Source organism: Asterias amurensis, chromosome 15 (assembly GCF_032118995.1).
Source record: "Asterias amurensis chromosome 15, ASM3211899v1".
NCBI lineage: Eukaryota > Metazoa > Echinodermata > Asteroidea > Forcipulatida > Asteriidae > Asterias > Asterias amurensis.
This window is the reverse complement of record NC_092662.1, coordinates 13207102-13232178: the sequence shown is the minus strand read 5'-3', so window position 1 is coordinate 13232178 and position 25077 is coordinate 13207102. Positions and strand designations below refer to the sequence as shown.

Genomic DNA, 25077 nt, shown 5'->3' with positions numbered 1-25077 from the left:
AAATCGGCCTCTAAACATTATTACCAATAATAAAAAAAATTCCTTAATTTTGACAAAATTCATTGAATGTTTGAGTCTCTAGAATTTGATAAAAAATATCAATAAATAATATCTAAAATCTGCAGGCGAAAATCCCTGCATTTACAGGTCAAATTACAACAGAAATGTGTAGTAATTTTTTGATAACCTATTACTGTAAATTGTCTCCAAATAATTTATCCAAAATACTTTAAAAACTATTTTTCGATCACTTAACATAATATTCCTTCTGCAATGGAAGACTTTGGAACACTTGGTGGCAGTAGACATACCAGATACATTTCTATTGTTATGCAATTCTGAGTATGCGTACATTACTGAGAACAATGGATTTGTTGCCGAGTGTATAAAAACATTGGACTCGAGCTTTGGGGCAAGTTTTTGTCACAACTTTCTTTCCACTTAGAAGTTATAGCTAACATATGAAACCAATTTATTTTTAGTTGTTGAGAAATGAACCCAATTTTGCCAAATAAGAACTCAGCTTGGGCTCCATGTAAGCGTGGCTACATTGTCTGGAAAACTAAATGCGACTGACCGTAATGCGACTGACCATGGTTTTGCCATGTATACCTAAAAGTTCAAGTTGCTGACCATTTATAAGTATGCTGTTGGATACTCATTTATAAGAGTTGTGTTTTACATGTAGAAACACTTTCGCAAGCTTTTTGATATAGGAAATTTTTGAATTGTGACGTGTTTTTTTTACCATGTCCTTTTTGTTTAATATGACTGACCACTTTTTACAACGTTATAACATCCAGAGTACAAAGCCCACAACATTTCTAATATTATCAATTCAAAGCCTTGGGTGTCAAGTACAAATCAGTCTATAAACTTAGTGGAAAGAATAATCTCACATAGAACTTCCAGCACCAAGATCGAGAAATGACACTGAAAAGTGTAATGCGACTGACCGTGGAATTGCCCTTTGGTATATCTGATCAGCAGAGTGTGGGTTCGAGTCACAGTTGCGACACCTGTGTCCTCAAGCAAGCCCCTAAACCATTATTGCAGCGTTGATCCCGAGTGTTCTGTAACGCACATAAAAGAACCCAGTGCGGTTGTCGTACAGAAAAGGAGTTCGCCCGGTGTTCCTGGTCTGAGCGGCAGCATATTGCGCCACAGGACCTTGTTGACCATTACATGGTGCTATAAAGGAATAGGTCCCATACTTCAAAAAACTTCACTAGCATGGTAGGTGTTTGTAAGTTTGTGGTATCCATAAAGAAAACTTACCTCACCGACCCTAATAAAGTGTTATTTGATAACACTTATTCTCAAAATGTTTATGAGCAAATAAACCAAGTACCTTGTTTTGGCCGAAGGGCCATGAATCAAAATACACTTACATGAATCTATGCTATTGCGTGTATAAACTTGCAGCAAAGACAATATCTCTCTTGATGAGTTGCGAGGCGTCGTCCATCTTCTGAAACAGGCTGGGATCACCAACGATGCGCGCAGCGCTGCGCACATCCCGACAAACTTCATCTAATCGCTGGATGGTTCGAACGATAATCCCCTCAGAGACGTCCGTCAGATTGGTGATTTCAGAAAAGGGCTGTCACACAAACAAAGAAAAGAATAAAATACAACTGTAACCAAAACGTTGAAATGGTTCAAATGAATAACTTGGTGTGACATGACCCTAAACATGAGGCAATTTACAGGAAACCAGTTCCAAGCAATCTCCAAGAAGAAAAGCCATCCACATTTTAATGTTCACCTATTTTTCTTGTGGATCAAGACAATGTTCGAAAAATGACTCATGTGCTACCAAAGTGGTCCTGTAGCATGCACTGCAGTTGGTTGTCTCTAAATTGCCTGTAAAAGTTGTCTCGTGTGACAAGGTCCTACTATACTATTAACCTCCACCTGTGGCGTCATGCCATTGTTCTATCGCTCCATTAGTTGGAATGAATTGTGTGATGGCTACCTTTAAACAATAATACACCGTTCCTGCGAAATAATCAAGCCCTAGAACAATAGCATGAAGTCAAAAGTGGAGGTTAAAGACACTGGACACTATTGGTAGTTGTCACAGAACAGTCTTCTCACTTGGTGTATCTCAACATATGCATAAAATAACAAACCTGTGAAAATTTGAGCTTGATTGGTCGTTGGAGTTGCGAGATAACTATGAAAGAAAAAACACCTTTCTTTCTCGGTAACTATGTCACTTCAGAGGGAGCCGTTTCTTACAAGGTTTTATACTTTCAACCTCTTCCCCATTACTCGTCACCATGTAAGGCATTATGCTAACAATTATTTTGAGTAATTACCAATAGTGCCTACTGCCTTTAAGTCACATAATGCCCTCGGTGTACGCGCCATTAGTAGGATACGAATGGCAGAAACCTCGGGCATTATCCTATACTTGTTGTAAACAAACTGCTCTTCTGCCCACAGATTACCCACTATTGACCCATTTCACCTGACGGCATCATTAGAAAAATCTTGAATGCGCCCAACTGGTGGGCAATTTCACTGTGCGTTTTTATACATAACTCTATGCTGTGCGTTACACAGTGAAGTGCACATTTTAGGCGACGCGTCGTTAATACACGTAAACCTAACTTGCCCACCAACATGGTGAGCGTGGCATCAGTTGCCGCGTGTGACATGCGTGCAAGGGGTCAATACAGTACTTTGTTCTTTTTTGGACACCTACCATTCCTCTTGCCCACTCATACACCACTTGTGTGAGGCCAAACCTGAACTGATCCACAAAGTCTGTTATTGATAAGTTCATGCCGCATTCATGCTGGATCTCTGCAAGTCGTTTGGCTTCTGCCTTTATCTTGTCCACTCCCTGGTGAAAAAAAAAAAATGACCTCAAATAAAAAAATAATAATAATAACAGTGCCTTCTTAAAGCCATTGGACACTTTCAGTAAACAGTATTTTCCAAAGGCCCACACTTCGTGTATCACAACTTATACATAAAATAACAAACCTGTGAAAATTTAGGCTCAATCGGTCAATGGAGTCGGGAGAAAATAACGGGAAAACCCACCCTTGTTTACGCACGTTTCGCCAAGTCATAACATGGGTTTAAATAAATCCGTAATTCTTGATATCGAAGAATTGATAATTGTTTTAATGTTTTCTCAAAAAGTAAAGCATTTCATGGAATAATATATCAAGAGAAGTCTTTCACCATTACCTTCTGTAAACCCTGTAGGTTATTTGTAAATCTGTGAATTTTTTTTTTTTTCTGTTCCGAAAGTGTCCAATGGCTTTAAAACGCTCATATCAGTCACTTAGTGACGCTCAAGGCACTTCAACATTCAGTATTTTCCTGCAAGGTATGAGGGACTACGTTTGACATATGACACCTACTCCTTTTACATATCACCATGTAATGGTTTACAAGGTGCTGTGCTGCAATATGCTGCCAATCAAACCAGGAACACCGGGACGAACCCCTTCTCTTTTCAATAAGTGCACTGGGTTCTTTTACATGTGTTACAAACTTTTAGAGAACCCGAGGTTGAATATCCAACCTGTTTAAGAGACGGTGTGAGTTCAGGTTCACTGCAGCGCCTCTCCTGCAACACCATGCAGGACAGCAAGGCAAACAAACAAACAAACAAACACCCCAAAAAACAAACAAACAAACAAACATTTAGAGAACCCAAGGTAGAATATCCAACCTGTTTAAGAGATGGTGTGAGTTCAGGTTCGCTGCAACGCCTCTCCTGGAACACCATACAGGACAGCAAGGCGGCGATCTCCTCTGGAGGCAGCCCTGTAAGGATGCTCTGAAACACTAGCTCAGTGATGATCAGTTCATGGTTACTGATCTCACGGGCTACTCTACCCTTCAGCTGGATGGTGTTGGAGGCGTCGAGGAAACGCAGCTGCTGCAAGACCTGCCAGATAACAATTTTAAATAATGCAAAACATAACTGAAAGAAATCTCGATGCACTTGACAAATCTGAAACACTTTCACACCTGAATTGCTTTACTCCTGAGCTACTTTCAGCTTAATTTGTCGTAAAGCTTAACAACAACAAAAAAGTGAAAAACACAGCAATGTTTTCATGAGAGTCGCGTTAATCTGTTAGTTTTTGTCTCGCTGAGAAGAAAATTATTTTGGGAAAATTGTTTTACCCATTTCTCAAAAACTAAAGCCAGTCGGAAAATGACATTTCAAGGGAAGCTTTCCACCATAATTAACTTCAAATCGTGTAAGTTTAAGGTAAATCTGTGGGCGTGTGTGTTTTGTGTCGAACAAAAAGTACCCAAACCCTACAAATTCACCTTTCTGAAAGTCCTCGGCTTCAGAACCAGAATAAATGAAAGGAAATCAAAGTTTCTTTTGACTAAACTGACCTGAATTCTTTGGTAGTACTCTGGGAGTAGATGAAGACTCTGATCTGATAAGAGGAACCTGAGATGGTTGAAATCTTCCTTCAGCTTCATACGATGACTCATCACATCGAACTGAAATAAATAATAAATAAATAAAAAAAGTTACTATTCCCAGCCATTATGAGTGACTCGCGTTACAACAAGATCACTGGGACTAGACAGAACAACCTCTTTATAACAGAAGTGTAGTTATAAGAGGACAGCAAAACAATGAAACACAAAGTAGAAATGAGATTCGGGACTTCAGAATGTACTCTTTATAAGCAGAACTTTTTATAGCGGTGCTCTTTATAACGAAGGTTGACTGTATTGCTAGAGAAGTTTCAAAGAGGGGGTCCCAGGTCAAATTCAGTGATAAATAGAGTTCTTAAGGCCTCGTCACACGAGGCAAATTTTACAGCCAACTTAGAGGCAACCAACTGCAGTGCATGCTTCAGGATAACTTTTGAGGTAGCACATGAGTCAATTTTCAAACAATGTCTTGTGATCAACAAGAAAAATACCTGAACGTTGAAATGTGAATGGCTTTTCTCCAAATTTCCACATGATTTTCAGGACAACCAAACAACAGCTGAATACCAGTAAGAGAGCAGCATGCAACAAATGGAAATTTGGTTGGTAATCGTGTTTTTATCAAGGAAGATATTTCATGCTAAGCAAATTTTTGTGCTTAGCAGCTCTATGAAATTGGGCCAAGGTTGCCTGTAAGTTGTCTTGTGTGACATGGCCCTTATGAAAATGGGGGGAAATAAAAGGTCTCCAATCACATTAAAATGGTATAAAATACCACAGTGTTTGAACACCCTTCAAGTGCGTTGTTAGCAAAAATCTAAAAACTTTTGATGACGTCTTATTCTAAATACATGTTCTGTACATTTTTGTGCAGAGAATTTTTAGTTCAGTCCAACATTTTTATGGTATTCAATTAAAACATTATTATATTTGACCTTGTGACTGCTGCAGAAATTCCACTTTGGAATGTTGCCAGACCAAAATTTCCCTCTGCATGAGTATCTAATTATGGCGCGGTGGATTGTGTTGATTTTTGACCAAAAACTCCAAAGCTCTCAATACATTTCAAACTATGGCTGATTTACTTAGTCCAGACAAATAGAATGTCATCAGTAGTCAGTTCTGTAACATTTGTAACAATAAAAAAACACCCCAAATTCATTGACCCAAAGTCTTGAAATCGTTCATAGCAGCATTTTAAATATCGGACAAAAATTTCAAACTGAATTATGAGCCAGTGGTGTTTGTGTATAATGGGTGTTGTATGTTGAGAGATGAGGCAAGCAGCAGGGTTTTGAACACATTGATCAAATCTCAGAAAGTTCTCTATCTGAAAAACAGAATAGACCGATCCATTAAGCTCCGCCCCATTGCGTGTTGACCAACTACTATCCATTGCACATTGATCAAATCTCAGAAAGTTCTCTATCTGAAAAACAGAATAGACCAATCCATTAAGCTCCTCCGCCCCATTGCGTATTGACCAATCACTACCCATTGCACAACCAAAAGTACGACACTATAAAGTCCGACATGCGTGCGCCTATGCTTGGCTCGCGCGGCAGAGTTAGGCAGAATGGCATTGGAGAGGCTCGTGTGTTCTTGCTCACACGTAAGCCGTGGGTGGAGCCTAATGGATCGGTGTATTGCACGGAATCTACCACTCACATGTTCCAGGAAGGTCGGGCAGTTGAGGCAGCTATACTTGTCCAGGAGGCTCTCTAAGGAATCTCTCTCCCGAAACTTCTCCACCATGTCCAGGTCTCTCAGATGGAGGTCCTTGATGGGGTCTAGAGCTTCCAGACCCTGGGGGTTCGCCTCAGTAATCCTGAGCAGCTCCTGGGTGGCTACACTGGTGGACTGGCTCGGCGGATTGTCTCTGTCAAGAAAATAAAAGATTTTATTGAAATTGGTTTTGTCAGTCTCCGTACGATGACTAGAGCAAGCTAATGAAAGCGTTGAGACCAATGAAGAACTCACTCTGTGGCAGTAAAGTTAACTAGAAGTCCTCTCGATCCACTAAGCAAAAGTAGTTGTCCCTGCTAATTTCCTACTTTCTACAAGTAGTAGTCAAGAAAACAGGACATTTCTGGAATTCCAAAAAATCTACTTTGCGTTAGTAGAATATAAAGCAAGACAAGTTCTCAAAAGAACATAGTCTACCTAGCAAGTAAATATACACAAGGTGTTATTAACCACAAACCAAATGTACATTGATGCCTCACCATGCAATGACTCATACGAGAACTTGTATTGAATTGAAGAAAATTAAAGATACCTGAATCTCGGAATCTGTCTCTTCTTGTAATCGTCAACGATGCGGTCGCACATAATCTTAATCGTAACCGTCGTAATAACACCGATGTCTTCTCCGAGTAGATCCACCACCGTGTGGCCGCAAGGACCCTCCGGCTCGAACAGAACCTCCTTCCTGAGGGGCTCTACCAGAGCTCTAGAGGTATCCGGAGGTGTCTCCGCCGACTTGGCAGCCTCTGGTGAGTTTTCTTGATTGCAAAGGACCAATACTTTGAAAGTCCGCTCTTTGCTGGCCGTGGATGAACTAAGGACGACACCGAGGGCGTTTTGATGCTTCTTGGTGCGCACGATGACCACTCGACCTCCAGAGAGGGATTTCACTCCTAGAGGATGTGACGCGATCAGTTTCTTTAAAAAAACAGAAAACGGAAAAGGCAACAAAATTAGTCTCTAACTACAACTACAAGGTCCTCTGTGTACATCACAACATTTGATCCACTTGGAGAGTGCAATGCGGTTATTGTGAAATGCGCTATATAAGAATTTGTTAGTATTATTATTCAGAGGGGACCGTTTCTTACATTGTTTTATACTATCAACAGCTCTCAATTGCTCTTAACCAAGTAAGTTTTTATGCTAACAATTATTTTGAGTAGTTACCAATAGTGTCCAGTGCCTTTAAGCAGCTTTGAAATTGGGCCCCAAATATCTTAAATGAAAATGAAAAAAATTAAATCTAACCTGGAGCTGCATCCTGAGGCCCTGAAGCTGTCTACAAGTCTCGTAATATTGCTCCAGGTCCTCATTACACAAGTAGCAACTCAACTCCTTGACGTGAACCATCTCCTCCTGGACATGTCGCAGCTTCTCCTCGTAGACCTTCGTGTCCTTCCTCGTCTCAGACTCGGAGAAGCTTCGTCGCATCATGTCTTCGACTCGGAGTTCTTCCACGCACAGGAGGTTAAGAATCATAGTGTAGGTCAGACGGAATCGGGATTCGAGCTGAGTGGGTTTACCCTGTGTAGAAAAAAAGACAGCAAACTCGAGCACAATTCCCTTGGTGTTTGAATTACTCCAAATCCATACGGCATTTGGGGAAATTTTTACACAAGTTAATAAGGCTTAAAGGGAGGGTACACGTTTGGTAATTGTCAAAGACCAGTCTTCTTACTTGGTGTATGCCAACATAAGCATAAAATAACAAGCCTGTGAAAGTTTGAGCTAAATTGGTCATGGAAGTTGCAAGAAAATTATGAGAGAAAAAACACCCTGGTTGGACGAATTTGTGTGCTTTCAGATAGGAATAAAAGACTTCTAGCTAGTATTTTAGTGAGAAACTACCAAAAGTGCAGCTGCCAAACATCACCTCGGACCAATAGTAACACAGATATAGAAAGCGTACGACACTGCATGTTTATTAGATGAAATCATTGTATCAAAAAAAATTCCATGAACATGTACATAGATAGCACGCGGTGATGCACTTGCGATCGCGACGCAGCAGGCGCAGACGATGTGTTTACATTATTTGAGGGCGCCGCCATGCGTCTAACATTGTACATCTTAGCGCCCTCTTTAGTTTGTTTACGCTTGTAGTTAATTTGCATAATTTATTCAAACCAACTCGGTTACAGTCTGTAAAACCAGTGCCTGTCTCTGTCCTTGCGGATAAAGATGGGGGACCAGTCAAAACCTCTTACCAGCATCATCTTAAACAGTTCTGACGTCTCCGGAACATCCCCTTTGCATAGTATGATGACCATCCCTGTTGTGTCTAGCCCACGTCGACCAGCCCTGCCCGCCATCTGGATGTACTCGCCTGCCAGTAAGTTACGCATCCCTGAACCGTCAAACTTACGGATGGAATCAAAGACGACCGTCCTGGTAGGCATGTTGACTCCCATGGCAAAGGTTTCAGTTGCAAACAATAGCTATAAAACAAAAAATAAGTATACGGGATTAGAGGCATTTCAAGTAGAGGTCTCAATATGTTGTAATAGGTTTGCGGTAACACCACCGGAGTCTCCTGACGAAGAAGTTAATGACGATCCACTATAAGCTAAAGTATAAGTCCTGGGCCCAATTTCATAGAGCTGCTAAGCACGAAAATTTGCTAAGCATGAAATTTCTTCCTTGATTAAAACAGGATTACCAACCGAATTTCCATTTTGTTGCATTTCCTTGTTACTGGTATTCAACTGTTGTATGCTTATCTTGAAAATCACATAGAAATTTGGTTGGGAAATCCTGTTTTTATCAAGGCAAACATTTCATGCCAAGCAAATTCTTTTGCTTAGCAGCTCTATGAAATTGGACCCTGGTCGGTTTTCTACCTTCCGCCCAGGTGTTAAAAAAGCAGGACAGTTCTGAGAACCGAGAAGTCTCCCAGAATCTACTCTGCGGAAGTATAGAACATAAAGCAAGACAGTTCTCTAAAGAACAAACTCTTCCTAGCAAGTAGATACACACATGGTGCTTACCACAAACCAAATAAATATCAAATCACAAGTACTTTGGGCCTTGTCAAATGAGGCAACTTTTGTTTTTTGTTTTTAACAATGTCTTATGATCATTAAGCAAAATATATAATCAACTTAGATCTCCAGAGCACTATTCCTCTATTAAACTTTTGAAGTTCTGTCACTTCGTCAAGATGGTGTTTTGGTTATGTCAAGAAAGTTTTGTTTAAGAAAGGCTCCTACCTTGACTAGACCTCGCTGGAACAGTAATTCAATGACTTCCTTCAGGATTGGAAGAACTCCACTGTGATGTACACCAATGCCTCGTTTCAATAAATCACGCATGTGAAGCACCTGTACATACAAGATGAGAAGTCGATAAGAAGACTCCCAAGATAATAACACTAATAATATAGTGTTTCCTTATAAAGCGCTCATATCCCTCACTCAGTGATGCTCAAGACGCTGCAACATTCAGTATTTTCCTGCAAGGTATGAGGAGCTTGGAAGTATGAGACCTGTTCCTTTACATATCACCATGTAATGGTTTAAAAGTAATAGTAATAATGGGCATTTATAGAGCGCCCTAACACTGGGTACCACAGCGCTTTACAAGGAACTAAACATAAAGCGGATGGGAAAGACAGTTGGCCCTTTAAATGAACCATTGAACAGGAAATGTTTGAGATGACTCTTGAAAAATTCAAGTGACCCAGCGAAAAAAAAATTGATGAGGAAGACGGTGATATCGGCGATATCTTAAAAAACCTAAGCAACATTTTAAATGACATTTTCACAGGTCATTTTTATTGTATACATCTACATTAAAATAATTGAACGGTTAAAAAAAAAAGGTATACTTTGCCTTTGAATTTCACAATGGGCATCTTATTAAATGATTTGTCAACTTTACCTGCGGTAGCATACGATCGCTCCTTTCAGACGCTCCACGCATTTCTGCACAAAAACGTGAATCTCGCTCTTCTCATTGGTCGTCGTGAGATCAAGGGTTGTGAGGGCCGATGCGTTCTCATCGCAGCGTTTCTTGGAGAGGGTAAATGCCACAAGTGGAAGCTGTTCTCTTTTACGCAGCATTTCAATGATGGATAAATAAACTCCCTTGTCCTGTTTGAGAAATACATGATTGTTATCGTAAAAACGGGGGTATTCATATAAATGCGTAGGTCTTAGATTTACTACGATTAAATGAACACAATTGGTGTCTATTAGCCATTGTGTGAACGGACTGTGGTCAGGTTGGCGTAGTGGTATCCTTCCTTGCCTTCCACCTCTAGGACCCCAGTTCGAATCACGCCGGGGGCACTGCGTAGATTGGGTTTTCAGTCCCTACTTGACTGCTTTGGTTTTCCCTGCAATATTTCTCTGGGGTTTTCCTCCCACATCTAAAACTGAAACTTCCTTCCTTCTCTTCTCTCCATTGGTTCTTGGCTAGTACAGTTATTAAGTTCGCTTATCCAAGAGTCTTTAGAGTTCTCGCTGGTGGGTTTATTGAACTAGTGATTGGCAGATGGTCAACAGGGCCCAATTTCATCAAGCCTAAAAGCATAAAAACCTGCCTAACAGAAACTGGGTAACAGCAAAAATTCCATAAAGTTCACATTGCTGCAACTGGTGCCACACTGTTTTTTTGTTAGCAAATAAATTTGCTAAGCGGTATTTTCTGCTTAACAGCTTTATGAAATTGGTTCCAGGTGTAGAATAAATGCACCCAGACACAAGGGGTATGAAGATAATCAACAAGAAATGAAATCACCTGAACTTCAAGATTGGTTAACTTTATTACCGGGAGCTAGTCACAAGCAGTAACATTGGCTTTCTGGAAGTTTGTATATACTCAGTACCTTGTTTGGTAGATACGTGCGCTATTGATCACTTGCACGCGCGTCACACGCGGTGACTGATGCCACGCTCACCATGTTGGTGGGCAGTTAGGTTTACGTGTATTAACGCCGCGTCGCCTAAAATGCACACTTCACTGCATAACGCACAGCATAGAGTTATATATGAAAACGCACAGTGAAATTGCCCACCAGTATGGCGCATTCAAGATTTTTCTAAATATGACGTCAGGTGAAATGGGTCAATATAAGACTTCGATATTATTATTATTATTATTATTATTATTATTATTATTATTACAAAGCTTCTTGACTGGCAACCTGAATTACCTCCGCAACAACGTTTAGGGATTTTGCTTTATACTTACACCTTTGGGTGCTCCATGCCGTGCTCCTTTGGCGCCAAAAGACGCAGAGGATTTACTCTCTCGTTCTTTCTTGGCATCTACTGCTTTGTGGTAACTAGGATTGTAAACAAAAACAAAAATGGGCAGATGAAAAATATGGCCATATCCAAATTGGATATTCTAACTGGGTATCCTAACTGTTCATTGCCGCCGAGCGTAGTGTTTCCTACCGTGATGGTCTAAGCCCAATCAAACCCTCACTCTAACTTTAGCATATAAGTCAATTTTAACCTTACTCCGATGTGCATGAAGCATATACTCAGTGCTTTCCCGAGTGCAAATCACCTGGGTGGGAATTGAACCCAAGAACCCAAGACCTTTGCATTGCTAGAGAAGATGTCTTACCACTAGACCACCGAGCTAGTCCGATGGCTAGAAGCAAATACTTTAGCATACTCACCCCGATGTGAGAAATTTCTTTGTGGAGTCAACGATGAGAAAGAGCTCTTTGTTGGTCTTGTTGCTGTTTCCTGTGTACAGATAATGTTCCAGTGGCACTGGTCGCTTCAACGTACTGATCACGTAGATCTTTCTTCTTTTGATGCGCCTAAAAAGTACAGCAATCAAAAAGGTTTTTCAAACATTAAAAAGGATAAGCCATCAATGCAAAAATAAAATTCCTCTAAAGGTCCAGAAAAAGTAAACTTTTAAGGCCTATGTCACACTGCAGCGATAACGATAACGACACGAAGGAAATGCATTCTATTGGTTGAATTGCTCCATGCAGAATACGCCCAAGCTTATTCAACCAATCAGGTCGTGCATTTTTAACGTTCTCGTTCTCGTTTTCGAGGCCTGTGTGACCGGGCCTTTATACACCCAGCGTTCTCCTTTACTGGACACCATTGGACACCTTAAGTGTTTTTTAAATTTCATCCCATGTGGTACCCATGTTATCCCACTCCTTTCCAGTCTGTTTCAATAACCCAAGCCCAGTTGCCCCTTACCCAACCCAGTCAGCAAACTGCATAGTGTTAGGCACAGTGGCGCTTAGAAGAATGATCTTGACATGAGCAGGTAGCATGATCAGAACTTCCTCCCAAACCACTCCTCTCTGTGGAGCAAAAGAAAAAGTACAGGACGGTGAGTCAAGATTGCTATACCTTGTAGGAAAAAGACAAATATTGCGGCAAACACAGTCAAATAATTATACTTCAAGAGAAACTGACTGGGTAAGTTTAAAGGGAAGGTACACGCTTGGTAATTTTCAAATACCTGTGTTCTCACTTGGTGTATCCCATCATAACCATAAAATAACAAACCTGTGAAAATTTGGACTCAATTGGTCATCGAAATTGCGAGAAAATGATGAAAGAAAAAACACCCTTGTTGGACGAATATGTGTGCTTTCAGATAGGAATAAAAAACTTCTAGCTAAAAGTCTTTTATTATTTTAGTGAGAAATTACCTCTTTCTCTAAAACTACGTTACTTCAGAGGGAGTCGTTTCCCACAATGTTTTATATTATCAACAGCTCTCCAATGCGACTTACCAAGTCAGTTTTTAAGTTAATATTTGTTTTGAGTAATTACCAAACGTGTACCTTCCCTTTAAATAGCTTGGGTTTGAACAGAGAAAAATTTACTTGAGCAGGACTTGAACCAACTAATAATAATAATAATAATAATAATAATAACATAACACTTAGAAGGCGCACAGTATCAGGAATGGTACCATATAATAGATGTTAAATTTGCATCGGGGATAAAGAATATTAATTTTTTTTGTTTTTACCCATACACCGATGTGTGTTAGCACTGTATACTCAGTACTTTCCCGAGTCCTGTGAAAAAATATCACAGGCATGTTACTCGGGTGGGATTCAAACCCACGACCCTTGCAATTCTAGAGCAGTGTCTTACCAACTAGACTACCGAGGTTGCCCGGCAGCTAGAGGCAGTTCGAATCCTATGTTTTGGCAGCGGGTACCGCAACGATATAATAGATGTTAAATTTGCATCGGGGATAAAGAATATTAATTTTTTTGTTTTTACCCATACACCGATGTGTGTTAGCACTGTATACTCAGTACTTTCCCGAGTCCTGTGAAAAAATATCACAGGCATGTTAACTCGGGTGGGATTCGAACGGTGGGATTAAAAAATTAAAAGTTAATAGGAATGGTACCATTCAAAGGCGCCGGAAGCTAGCAAGCAGACAAATTGAACAGATGAGTTTTGAGGTTGTGTTTGAAAGTAGATAGATCAGGGCCCAATTTCATAGAGCTGCTAAGCACCAAAATTTGCTTAGCATGAAATTTCTTCCTTCATAAAAACAGGATATCGACTAAATTTCCATTTGTTGCATATTGCTTGTTACTGGTATTTAGCTGTTGTTTGCTTATCCTGAAAATCACGTGGAAATTTGGCTGGTTATCCTGTTTTTATCAAGGAAGAAATTCCATGCTTAGCAAATTTTTTTGCTTAGCAGCTCTATGAAATTGGGCCTAGGTGTGTCCCTCAGCTCGTCTGGCAAGGAATTCCAGAGACGCGGTGCGCAGCTGGAAAAGGCACGGTCTCCGTAACTTGCTAGATGAGTTTTGGGAACATAGAGTATTATACCTCCAGTATAATGTACCAGCCCTCAAACAAATGAGCTATCTTGCTCTACATGGCGGTCACCCTATAAGTCAGTATCTTTATTCGGGGGTGTCAGTCAGAAACTTCTCTAGATTTTCAGCGATATCTCAAAAAAGCTACCACCTTTTGAAATGAAATTTTTCCAGGTTTATTATTTTTATCTACATGTGTATAAGCTTAAAGTCATTAGACACTTTCGGAAGAGAAAAAAAGTAAAAGTTCACAGATTTACAAATAACTTACAGGGTTTACAGAAGGTAATGGTAAAAGACTTCTCTTGAAATATTATTCCATGAAATGCTTTACTTTTTGAGAAAACATAAAAACAATTATCAATTCTCGACTACAAGAATTACGGATTTATAGTAAACACATGTCATGACACGGCGAAACGTGCGAAAACAAGGGTGGGTTTTCCCGTTATTTTCTCCCAACTCCGATGACCGATTGAGCCTAAATTTTCACAGGTTTGTTATTTTATATATAAGTTGTGATACACAAAGTGTGGGCCTTTGGACAATACTGGGGCCGATTTCACTAACGTCTATGTTTGCGATCATCGCTAACACACTTGCAATGAGATCGCAAACCTCAAATCCATCGCAATTACGATGTCGCTAATTCTGCGTTTCACTAAAGTCATCGCAATTGCGATGACGTTAAAAGGGAAATAAAGTTTTTGTACGAGGCTAAAAGTAGTGACCTTTGACATCCCGCAACAAAATCGTCGGTCGTCGCCCGAAATGAAATGGCATTGTGCAGTTTATATGTAAATCGTTGTCATGTTGGTGCACACGAACCATTGTGGACGATGTTTAGGCACTCATTTACAAAGGGTTAAAGCATTTATAGGCCTATGGCCTCTATTATAATTTTAGATTTTAATAAACAGTTTTCGTAAATCTGTTGTAACGGTGGGGTTGACGAAAATTCTGACATATCTGTCTAATAATACCATGGAGGAAGAAATAATACTAAGCTTCACACTGTCAATTTGCCAATACATTACACATTATTTTTTTCTAAAAATGATGGTTGAAATAATCGAACCCATATATCTCCTTTTTACCGATATTGAGGGGCTCTTTGCTGCAGTTGCGTCGCTGAAAGTTGTCATCGACAATCTGAGTCTACCAGGTAAAAGACCGCAAGACTAAAATAATGTAGCGCCACTCATTTTACTCTACATCACGGGCAATTTATACGTCAAAACATACACCGCTATAACTATAAGCACGTAATGGCGCAATGTATCATAAGTTTGCGATGAACTTTTACTTTGCGACCACTAACATGTCATCGCAAGATTGTCATCGCTAAATAAAACTTTGCGACGAGTATATTCATCGTTAAGTTTTAGTGAAATCGTCGGCTAAAAATCCTTCGCTAAGTTGCGATGGATTTTAGATTTAGCGATCGATTTCGGCGTTTGCGATGACCAAAACGCGTTAGTGAAATCGACCCCTGTTTACCGAAAGTGTCCAATGGCTTTAAAACAATCAAACGGTTCTAACAACCAAAGGTATACTTTCCCTTTCAGGGATCATTTACTCAAACTCAAATTTGCAAAACTTTGTGATGCCAGAAAGTTTGTAAACATAGTGATGCCATGAAGAAATTCCATTTCCTACCTCAGAGTCATTGATATAGTGAACTTCATCAAAGACGACCCACTCCAAGTCACGTATAACATCAGATCCATTATAAAGCATCGACCTACAACAGACAAAAAGAACAGTAACAAATTCGTGCAGAGGTTTGTATGCAATGGTTTACCTGCGCAAAATTTCATACAGCTGTAGGGAACAGCTTTCCAAGTTTCCGCTAAATTTTGTTTTTAATGAGAGATTGCCTATTATTTCAAGGCCATGGATGGCCATTCCAAGGTGAGGGCTATATGTACACTGAACTGATTTGGGCTGTCAACCAACCAAAATCAGCTGCCACCAGAGGCAAGTCGCCACCTACTCCTCGGGCTGAAACAGGATTAGGGTTAGGGTTGGTATTAAAGTTGAAGGAGAGATTTATTGAGTCCAATATTGGTGGGTTAGGGTTAGGATTAGGATTAGGGTTATGGTTTCAGTGAAGATTATGGTTATGAATGATTAAGGTGGAGATAAGGGTTAAGGTGAGGGTTTCGTTAAGGGTCGGGGGGGGGGGGCAGGAATGAAGTGTACATTTCTACAGCTCAATAAGGGTTGGGTTGACAAGGGTTGAAAATAAACTGTACATACCTCAGAATCTCTGTGGTCATGATGAGACATGAGGCATCTGTCTTGATCTGGACGTCTCCCGTTAAAAGACCAACGTCACCGAACGTCTCCCGGAAGTCACGGAACTTCTGATTGGACAACGCCTTGATTGGTGATGTGTATACGGTTCTGTAAAATCAACATTGATGACAACTTCAAACGTGGCTTAGGGGGTGAAGGATGCTTTAATGTTTTCAAGACCAATCAAAACCTCAACATCGTCACTACTGTTGCACAAACGTTTTCTATAATGATTGCATCCGGGACACAGAATAAAAACTTGGTTTTATGCTAACATCGGTGAGTGATAATCACCGTTCATTTAACTAGCCCTGTGGCCGACCCACTGTGGACCTGCTCATCAAGAATGGTAATTGCACAAAAGAGGACTACGTCAAAGAGCAACTTGTCCCCTCTCGTTATTCCTTGATCTTGTGATAAGTCTAACTGTATGTAGTTTAGGGTGATCGTGTAAAACATGCATGTACTAAGAGCGTCCTACTACAAGCGCTCTGAGGTTTTTAACAAGCATACACGCAAGGAAGTCACTTTTAAGAGCCAATCAGCATTGATTCTCAGTACATTTCTACCAGGGGTTATAGTGATGACAGGTACCATAACTGTACACTGCCCATGGTAGCAAGTCTGCCTAAAACCAGAGTAGCGACACAAATTGTTTCAATTCTTACTTTGTGAGATGCTTGAGTGACAGAGCGATGGCATATTCAGCGACTACCGTCTTCCCGGCCGAGGTGTGAGCCGCTACAAAGACACAGTCATGATCCTCCATGTGGATTATAGCTTGCTTCTGGAATACATCCAACTCAAATGGCCACTGCGTAAAGAATGAGTTAACAAATCAAGTCTTTATCAAATTATGTAGATTTGAACATTGTCCCCATGGAACAAGAACACTGTGTGTGTGTGTCGGAGTATCCGTGGGGTAACAGATAAGGTAAGGATCGTTTATTTGCAACCATAATCGGGTTGGATTCGTTATAAAAATATATTAAAAGTTACAAAATACTTCACAAAAACTTTAAACAAAATGCCAATTAATTATACAAGACTATGTTATTATTATCGACCTCTTTGGCTGGTGCTGGAACCCGTTTATGGAAGTCATCTACTGGCGATGAGGTGTCTACGTTGACTGCCCATTGTTCCTTAGACGAGTCTGCCTCAGCTTGCCTGGAGTGCTTGGCAACAACCATCTCCTGCAAGGGTTGTTGAAAAGTAATAAGGGTTTTATCAAGCAATAAACCACGAGGGAAACTAACTGGGTAAGGTTTTTAAAAATTGTTTGGGTTTGAACAAAGACAATCTGACTGGAGCAGAACGTGAACTAACGACTTTAGGATGAAAAACCAGCGCACTTCCAACTGAGCTATCCAGGCCTATGTTGGCAGTCTCCCTATTAGTCAATATCTTTGCTCAGGGGTGCCAGTCAGAAGCCGTATAATCGTAAGCTGAGGTTGCGTGAACACACATAGCTCTGTGTTGTAGTCTCTGTGAGGACTTGGAAATTCCGTCCGTACGCTTAAAGCCATTGGACACTTTCGGTAAACAGTATTGTCCAAGTCCCACACTTCATGTATCACAACTTATACATAAAATAACAAACCTGTGAAAATTTTGGCTCAATCAGTCATCGGAGTCGGGAGAAAACAACGGGAAAACCCACCCTTGTTTCCGCACATTTCACCGTGTCATGGCATGTGTTTAAAATAAATCTGTTATTCTCGACATCAAGAATTGATAATTGTTTTAATGCTTTCTCAAAGAGTAAAGCATTTCATGGAATAATATTTCAAGAGAAGTCTTTCACCATTACCTTCTGTAAACCCTGTAAGTTTTTTGTAAATTTGTGAACTTTTAATTTTTGTTCTGTTCTTAAAGTGTATAATGGCTTTAAGGAAACTCCTGCTCTTCAACAATGTTAAAAACACTGTGTGAGATGTACATGTATGTAACTTCACATAGTGTTTCAAGTCCCTACATTATCTGGAGCTCTTTTGTTCTTAAAGTCAGTGGACACTATTGGTAACTGTCAAAGACCAGTCTTCTCACTTGGTGTATATCAACATATATGCATAAAATAACTGACATTGGCACACGAAGTTGTGTGCTTTTAGATGCTTGATTTCAAGACCTCAAATTCTAAACTTTAGGTCTCGAAATCAAATTCGTGGAAAATTACTTCTTTCTCGAAAACTATGTCACTTCAGAGGGAGCCGTTTCTCACAATGTTTTATACTATCAACCTCTCCCCATTACCCGTTACCAAGTGAGGTTTTATGCTGATAATTATTTTGAGTAATTACCATTAGTGTCCACTGCCTTTAAGTCCACACTTTCGTATGTAATGCTTGTATCTATGTGTGTATTCGTAAACTTGCGAAACCTCTCCATTCCCTTCTATTCAAAACTTCTTTACCTTTGGCAGCATCTTGTCCAAACTTTCCACAGCTTCCGTGTCACCCTCGCCTCTTGCGGTTGATTCTACTTCAACTTCATTCTTCTTCTCTTCATCTCCGTCCAACTCAAGATCACCATCATCATCATCATCATAATCATCATCATCATCTATCGTCATCAGATCAGTTAGTTTGAGTATATGTGGCACCGTCCTTAGTGATGTATTTTCACTGGAGGGTGGTTGGACAGGATTGCAGTCTGCCGCTGGTTTTAAGTCGAATGCCATTCCCTGATCTAAGCCTGGTGGGGTGCTCAGGAGATCTGCGTGGAATTAATACTAATAATAATAATAGTTGCTTCTTATATCACACATATCCATGACTCAGTGGCGCCCACGGCGCGTCAATATTCAGTATTGCAAGGTATGAGCATGGAGGCCTCTATGGTATGAACATAGAGTTATATATAAGAACTAGAGGGCGCACTGGTGATGCTTCTTGCACAAACGCGACGGGACCGCAAGATGACAAGCGCGGCATTCTGTACGCGCGTCAAATATGAAATACACGTTTGAGTTTTTTGTTATTGAACGCTCACGCGATGCTGTTTGTTCAACTTACAAAATGGCCGTACAAAAACACGCTGTGAGATGGTTGTTTTGTCAACTTAGAAAATGGCCGCCTGCGCGCATACCGGGGCGCGTATGTAGGCCAGTGCGCCCTCTAGTTCTTATATATAACTCTATGGGTATGAGGGACTAGGTTTGAATTATTAGACCTACTCCTTTTTATTGCAAACCCCCTTCTCTTTTACTGGGTTTGTTACGTGCGTTACACAACACATGGGAACAGTAGCTTTTCAACCAATCTGAAGGACAAAGCATCATGGTTATGTGTCTTGCTTAAGAACACTGATGTCGATTACCGGGACAATTAATCAAAAGTCTAAACCTAGGCAGATGATCAATTGGTTTAGAGCATCAAACTCAATTTCTGGTGGTTAATCCATCGCCGTGTGATTCAAATCTCGGTCATGACACGTGTCTCCTTGAGCAAAAAGCTTTACTATATTTGTTTCTCTTCACCCAGGGGTATAAATGGGTACCTGCGAGGGTAGAGGTTGATAGTGTGTAAGAAAAAAAACGTTTGGAACGCCACGACAGCCAGGGGCTGTATATTCCCCAGGGAGCTGAGAAAGATAAAAGGAATGTTAATGGCCCAATGAACAGGGTACTAATGAAAAGCTCATCGGTGCAATTATGGTAAAATGCGATATATAAGCACTAATATTATTATTATTATTATCAAAATCTAAGAAGATGTAGAGATAGAAACCAAAATGCAATACAAATAAAATTACTTTCTGCAAAGTTGAAATAAAGTGTGAACAAAAACGAATAAACAATTCTTTCAAATTGTACCATTCTCAAAGTCGATCTCTTCTTCGCCCTCCCCTCTGGCATAAATGGTCTCTTCCGACGGCTCATCCATCCCACCTGGCCAGAAGGGGAAGTTTGTGGAGCTACCACGTACCGACTGGGTGGGAGGCCCTGGCTGCCGATTGAGGGACAGAGAGTTCTTGGCTGTGGAGGCTGTGACAGCTGTCCTGACCTGACAGGATGAGAAAAGAAAGTCTTAAAAAAGGCACAGAGATATCATATTATAGAGACCACTAATGGGTGCGTTCGTTTAGCTTCCCTGGGTCTACCCCGCGGTGCTCACTCGGGTGAGCCCCTGACAAGAGCTAAACGAACTATCACTCACCGCTGTCGTATTGACGTCATGCACCTGGGGCCAGCCCCCAAGTGACCCACTCCACAAGCAGGGCACTGGGGGCTGACCCAGGTGAGCCCCTGGAATGACGTCAGAGCTATTCAAACGCACCGGGGGGCAGACCGGGGTCGACCCAGGGAAGCTAAACGAACGCACCCACTATATGGCTAGATAGCTCAGTTAATCCAGAGGTTGTTGGTTCAAATTCTGCTCTAGTCAGTTTTTCTTTGTTCGACCCCAAAGAATTTAGAAATTGTACTTAGCCGAACCAGCCAACATTCCAAAATTTGAATGATTCTCAAAATTATTTATACTATTGAATACTGCTGTAGGCTTCTTACCAAGTAAGGTTTATTACCGTAAATTTTAAGAATGATTACCAAACAAAATAATGTCTTCCCTTTAAGCAGGCACATGTCTTTCGCGCTTTACCTCTTTGAATCCCATGAGTTGCCCTGTAGTCTGGTTCCGTTCCACCTGTAGCGTTGTTTGTAATGGACATGATGACACTTCAAACAGGCTGTGAGGGTCTGCTGTGCGAGGCCAAAACCTTCAAAATGGTCAGAAAAAGAAAAATGCATTTGTAGTAAACTTATTGCACATTATTCTAATATCACACTTCCTAAGATCAAAGGAAGACCAATCCCAGTCTATTTCTATACCATCCGCCTGGGTAATAGTTAATAAGCAGGACAGTTCTTTTCAGAACTGAGAAGTCTCCCGAACACCCGAACAATCTACTCCGCGGTAGTAGAACAAAGCAAGACAGTCCTCTAAAAACAAACTCTACCGCAATTGAAATAAACTTTGATACCTCACCATGCAATGCCTCAAATCCTATAAATTTTATAGTCAGCAAAGCATCCTAAATGGAAACATCACATCAACTTTTTGTACAGAAGACAATGAAGACATTTCAGTTGTAGACGTGGGAGGAAAACCTCTATTGACCCCTTGCACGCATGTCACACGCAGCGACTGATACCACGCTCACCATGTTGGTGGGCAAGTTAGGTTTCTGTGTATTAGCGCCGCGTCGTCTAGAATGCGCACTTCACTGCATAACGCACAGCATACTCTATGCATGGAGTTATATATGAAAACGCACAGTGAAATTGCCCACCAGTATGGCGCATTCAAGATTTTTCTGATGATGACGTCAGGTGAAATGGGTCAATAGGGTAAACCTACGCAGTAAGGTAGGGACTGAAAAACCAAATGCACATGCAAAACTCAAATCCGGGTATTAAACCGGGTTCCATAGAGGTGAAACAGAGGGACAGAGCCCACTGAGCCAATCAGTGGCCGTCTGAAAGTTATGATTACACGGTCAGTTGTGTGAAATCAACCATGGCAACCACTTTACACAGGCTGACCCCCCACCCCCCCCCCTAATCACCAAATTCAAACAATGGAAACGTGCACACATACGCACCACGCGTAAATCTCACCTCTTGATTGGTCTTTCTTTGACCTCAATGATGGCAATGTTTGTGATTGTAACATCATTGGCAAAGGGGTCTATACCTTAGTAATTTATAAATGGGAAAATCCGGGTTTACCTCTGAGCTTTTGTTACTTCATGGATCGGCAGTTTTTCAGGTCGATTCAGGAATTGCAGTGTCTTCGTTTGAAGGTCATCCAAGACTGGTGGTAATCCATTCGGTAACTGGAGAAAGAAACAGTGTTAGTTCAGTGGAATTTTTTGATATTGTTGCCAACTTAAAGACACTGGACACTATTGGAAATTGTCACCAGTCTTCTCACTTGGTGTATTTCAACCTATGCATAAAATAACAAACCTGTGAAAATTTGAGCTCAATTGGTCATCGAAGTTGCGAGATAATAATGAAAGAAAAAGACCCTTGTCACCCAAAGTTGTATGCTTTCAGATGCTTGATTTCGAGACCTCAAATTCTAAACTTGAGGTCTCGAAATCAAATTCGTGGAAAACTACTTCTTTCTCGAAAACTACGTCACTTCAGAGGGAGCCGTTTCTCACAGTGTTTTATACTACCAGCCTCTCCCCATTACTCATTACCGACGAAGGTTTTATGCTAATAATTATTTTGAGTAATTACCAATAGTGTCCACGGCCTTTAAGAATGGAGGTAGATTAAGATCAACCTTCATGGATTCAGATTAAATACAGGCCTTGAACTTGAAGGGGCACAGCAATTTTCCTCTGGTGAGATGCACTTCTATGAGGAAAATGTAAGTTTTTATGGGAACGTCACAGAGGGCACCACAGCAAAAGAAACAGGGCACTACGACATTTGGGATATTTCTAGGCCTGCGAATATCAAAACACGTAAACAAACAACCATCAATTCAACTATTGCGTCGTAAAGAAATCTATCAGCTACATTAAGGTTTTTTGCAATGGGGCAATTCTTACAAAACTCGGGCCGATTGTTAAGTTGAGTTCGGAACAATCACTATGTGCAAAGTTGTAGTTGGTCTTGTCTGCGTGTCGGACAGTTAGGCAGATTCTAGTTATAGTCCAACTTAAATTGGGCATCCAACTTTAGTTTGACATATTCTATAGATGATTTGAACTGTGACACCACATGTTTACAAAAGAGCCACAGAGCCTGGACTTCCTGCAGGCACGATTTGTACACAGCTCAATGGAAGAAAACATACAATCTTATATTTTATGGAGATTGCACTGTTGATATGATGAAAGGGGGCACATCTCAAAACTTGTCCAGCTTTTACTTTCATAACTCTTGGTTTTATGTGGAAGTTTTGACACAAAATGTCAACTTTCCCATAGGACCAGTGTAGTATCTTGCCTGCCAGAATGCTCAAAGAATGTACAAGGTCACACTTATTGTAAACACGGTTCACATATGGTCTATAGTAGGGAGATTCCAACTATATTGTGGCCATTCCATCATAAGGTTAAGAGCATTACAAATGACTGCATAGAAACTTACCGTACTGAGTGGTGCTAACCGTGATGATGGAATGTGGTCCCAACTTGGGACCGCTGTCACCTGACCTGTTGATCCAAGCTCAAGTAACGAGAAATCAAGCCCATCAGATGCATCCTTTGGAGTCAAGTCTGTGTTTTGAATAAGTTTGGAGTATAACTTTAAAATTTATTCAATAGATTTTTCTGTTAAACTTTCCAAGTTCTAAAATACTTAAAGGAACATTACAGAATTGGTTTTGCTAACAAAACAGTTGCTGGCAGTGTAAGCACTTTATGTATTCCACCATATCCATAAGCTGACAAACCTGTAGAAGTTTGAGATCGATCGGCCATCTGGGTCACGAGAGAATAGTGAAAAACCGATTACACATTTTGCATGCCATCTCGGTTTAAAAAATGAATAAAACGCTCACTGAGCGATAAACTCCAAACGGGAAATTAGTTTTGTTTTTTTCTCATCAATTAATATGAGCATTCAGACAGAAAAATTTCAATTTTCTACTATCATCATCATTAGACCGTGTAAGTTTTATGTAAATCTGTAATCTTAGACAAGTTTTTTTTCGTACTGTTCCAACAAATGCAAAGATGTTTTCATCGAGTTAAAATTTGGGAGAAATTTCCGTATCCTGCCATCGCTTTTGTATTTGTCTAGTTAATAATAATAATAATAATAGATGAGAAAATAGAATTAGCTGTTGCAAACAACTTACCAACCAAATGGACCGAGAGTATAAATGCAAAAAATAGTTAATGGCCTGACGTTTCGACCCTAGCAGAGTCTTTCTCGAAGGCTAAATGACGGTCATTTAGCCTTCGAGAAAGACTCTGCTAGGGTCGAAACGTCAGGCCATTAACTATTTTTTGCAATAATAATAATAATAATAATAATAATTATCAACTCAATTAATAGTTAACTCATTATAATTAATAATAGTTAACCTAAAATGAAACATTCGTTTAGGTAAACATTTGTGAAAAAGTGGTGGACTGGCAGGATTGGAAGTCTTCCTGAAATTTGTTTAAAATAAAGTTCATCCAAAAAAGACTGATACTTCACGGAGGCAACGGAGGCGATTGCCTCCATGTCCCCTGGTCATGCTGGTCCCCTGTCATGGGTGCCCTTGAAATTCTCCAATAGAAACAATTTCCTCATATAAGTGGCCCACAAGTAAAGTAGTGCCAACAATACGCTGGACTTCCTCCAGCATATTTGGCACTATTTTTTTTAGAACCTTCAGAAGTTTATACTGTATCAAAACGCCTGGCTAGCTGGAGATACCTCTGGCTCTGTCATTTGTTGGACTGCAAATATTTAGCTTGATTTCGCATTCCCTCTGTAATCCGTATAAAGCCTGAACAGCAGTGAACATAAACATAGACACAGAAACACAAGCTGTAGCATGATGATAGAGGAAGGAAATAAACTCGGACCACATACTAAACTTGGTAAGCGTTGCATTGCATTGCACGCAAAATGCAATTTTGTTGTCGTCTGCAACCGGCTACCAAACATACGAAGAAATTTAACAAATGTTGGTCAAAACACAGCCAATATTTAACAAAAACTAAACAGCCAACCAATACATCCTTCGCATATCGAACAATTTAGTTAAATGAATGGAATTTATAAAGAAAAATGCTAAATTTACCAAGACGATATTTCTCTAACTCGGCCCACTCGGCGTCTGCCATGTTGTCAA

The 25077-nt window shown here is 40.4% G+C and overlaps 2 protein-coding genes across 2 annotated transcripts in view; one reads left to right on the top strand and one right to left on the bottom strand.

Annotated features, from left to right (window-relative positions):
• The window catches only part of LOC139947870 (guanine nucleotide-binding protein-like 1), a 395329-nt gene that overhangs the window by 131619 nt on the left and 238633 nt on the right, over window positions 1-25077 (top strand). The gene's annotated exons all lie outside the window — the stretch shown is intronic.
• On the bottom strand, window positions 9-25069 carry LOC139948127 (superkiller complex protein 2-like). Its single transcript, XM_071946165.1, is given in 24 exon segments — window positions 9-1603; window positions 2714-2854; window positions 3698-3916; window positions 4381-4491; window positions 6100-6310; window positions 6710-7095; window positions 7429-7704; window positions 8388-8618; window positions 9390-9500; window positions 10060-10079; window positions 10082-10271; window positions 11374-11467; window positions 11813-11959; window positions 12360-12466; window positions 15623-15707; window positions 16226-16372; window positions 16933-17078; window positions 17332-17460; window positions 18681-18982; window positions 20082-20271; window positions 20866-20983; window positions 21996-22102; window positions 23376-23503; window positions 25027-25069. Coding segments are annotated over 24 exon segments (3840 nt in total). The 3' UTR covers window positions 9-1402.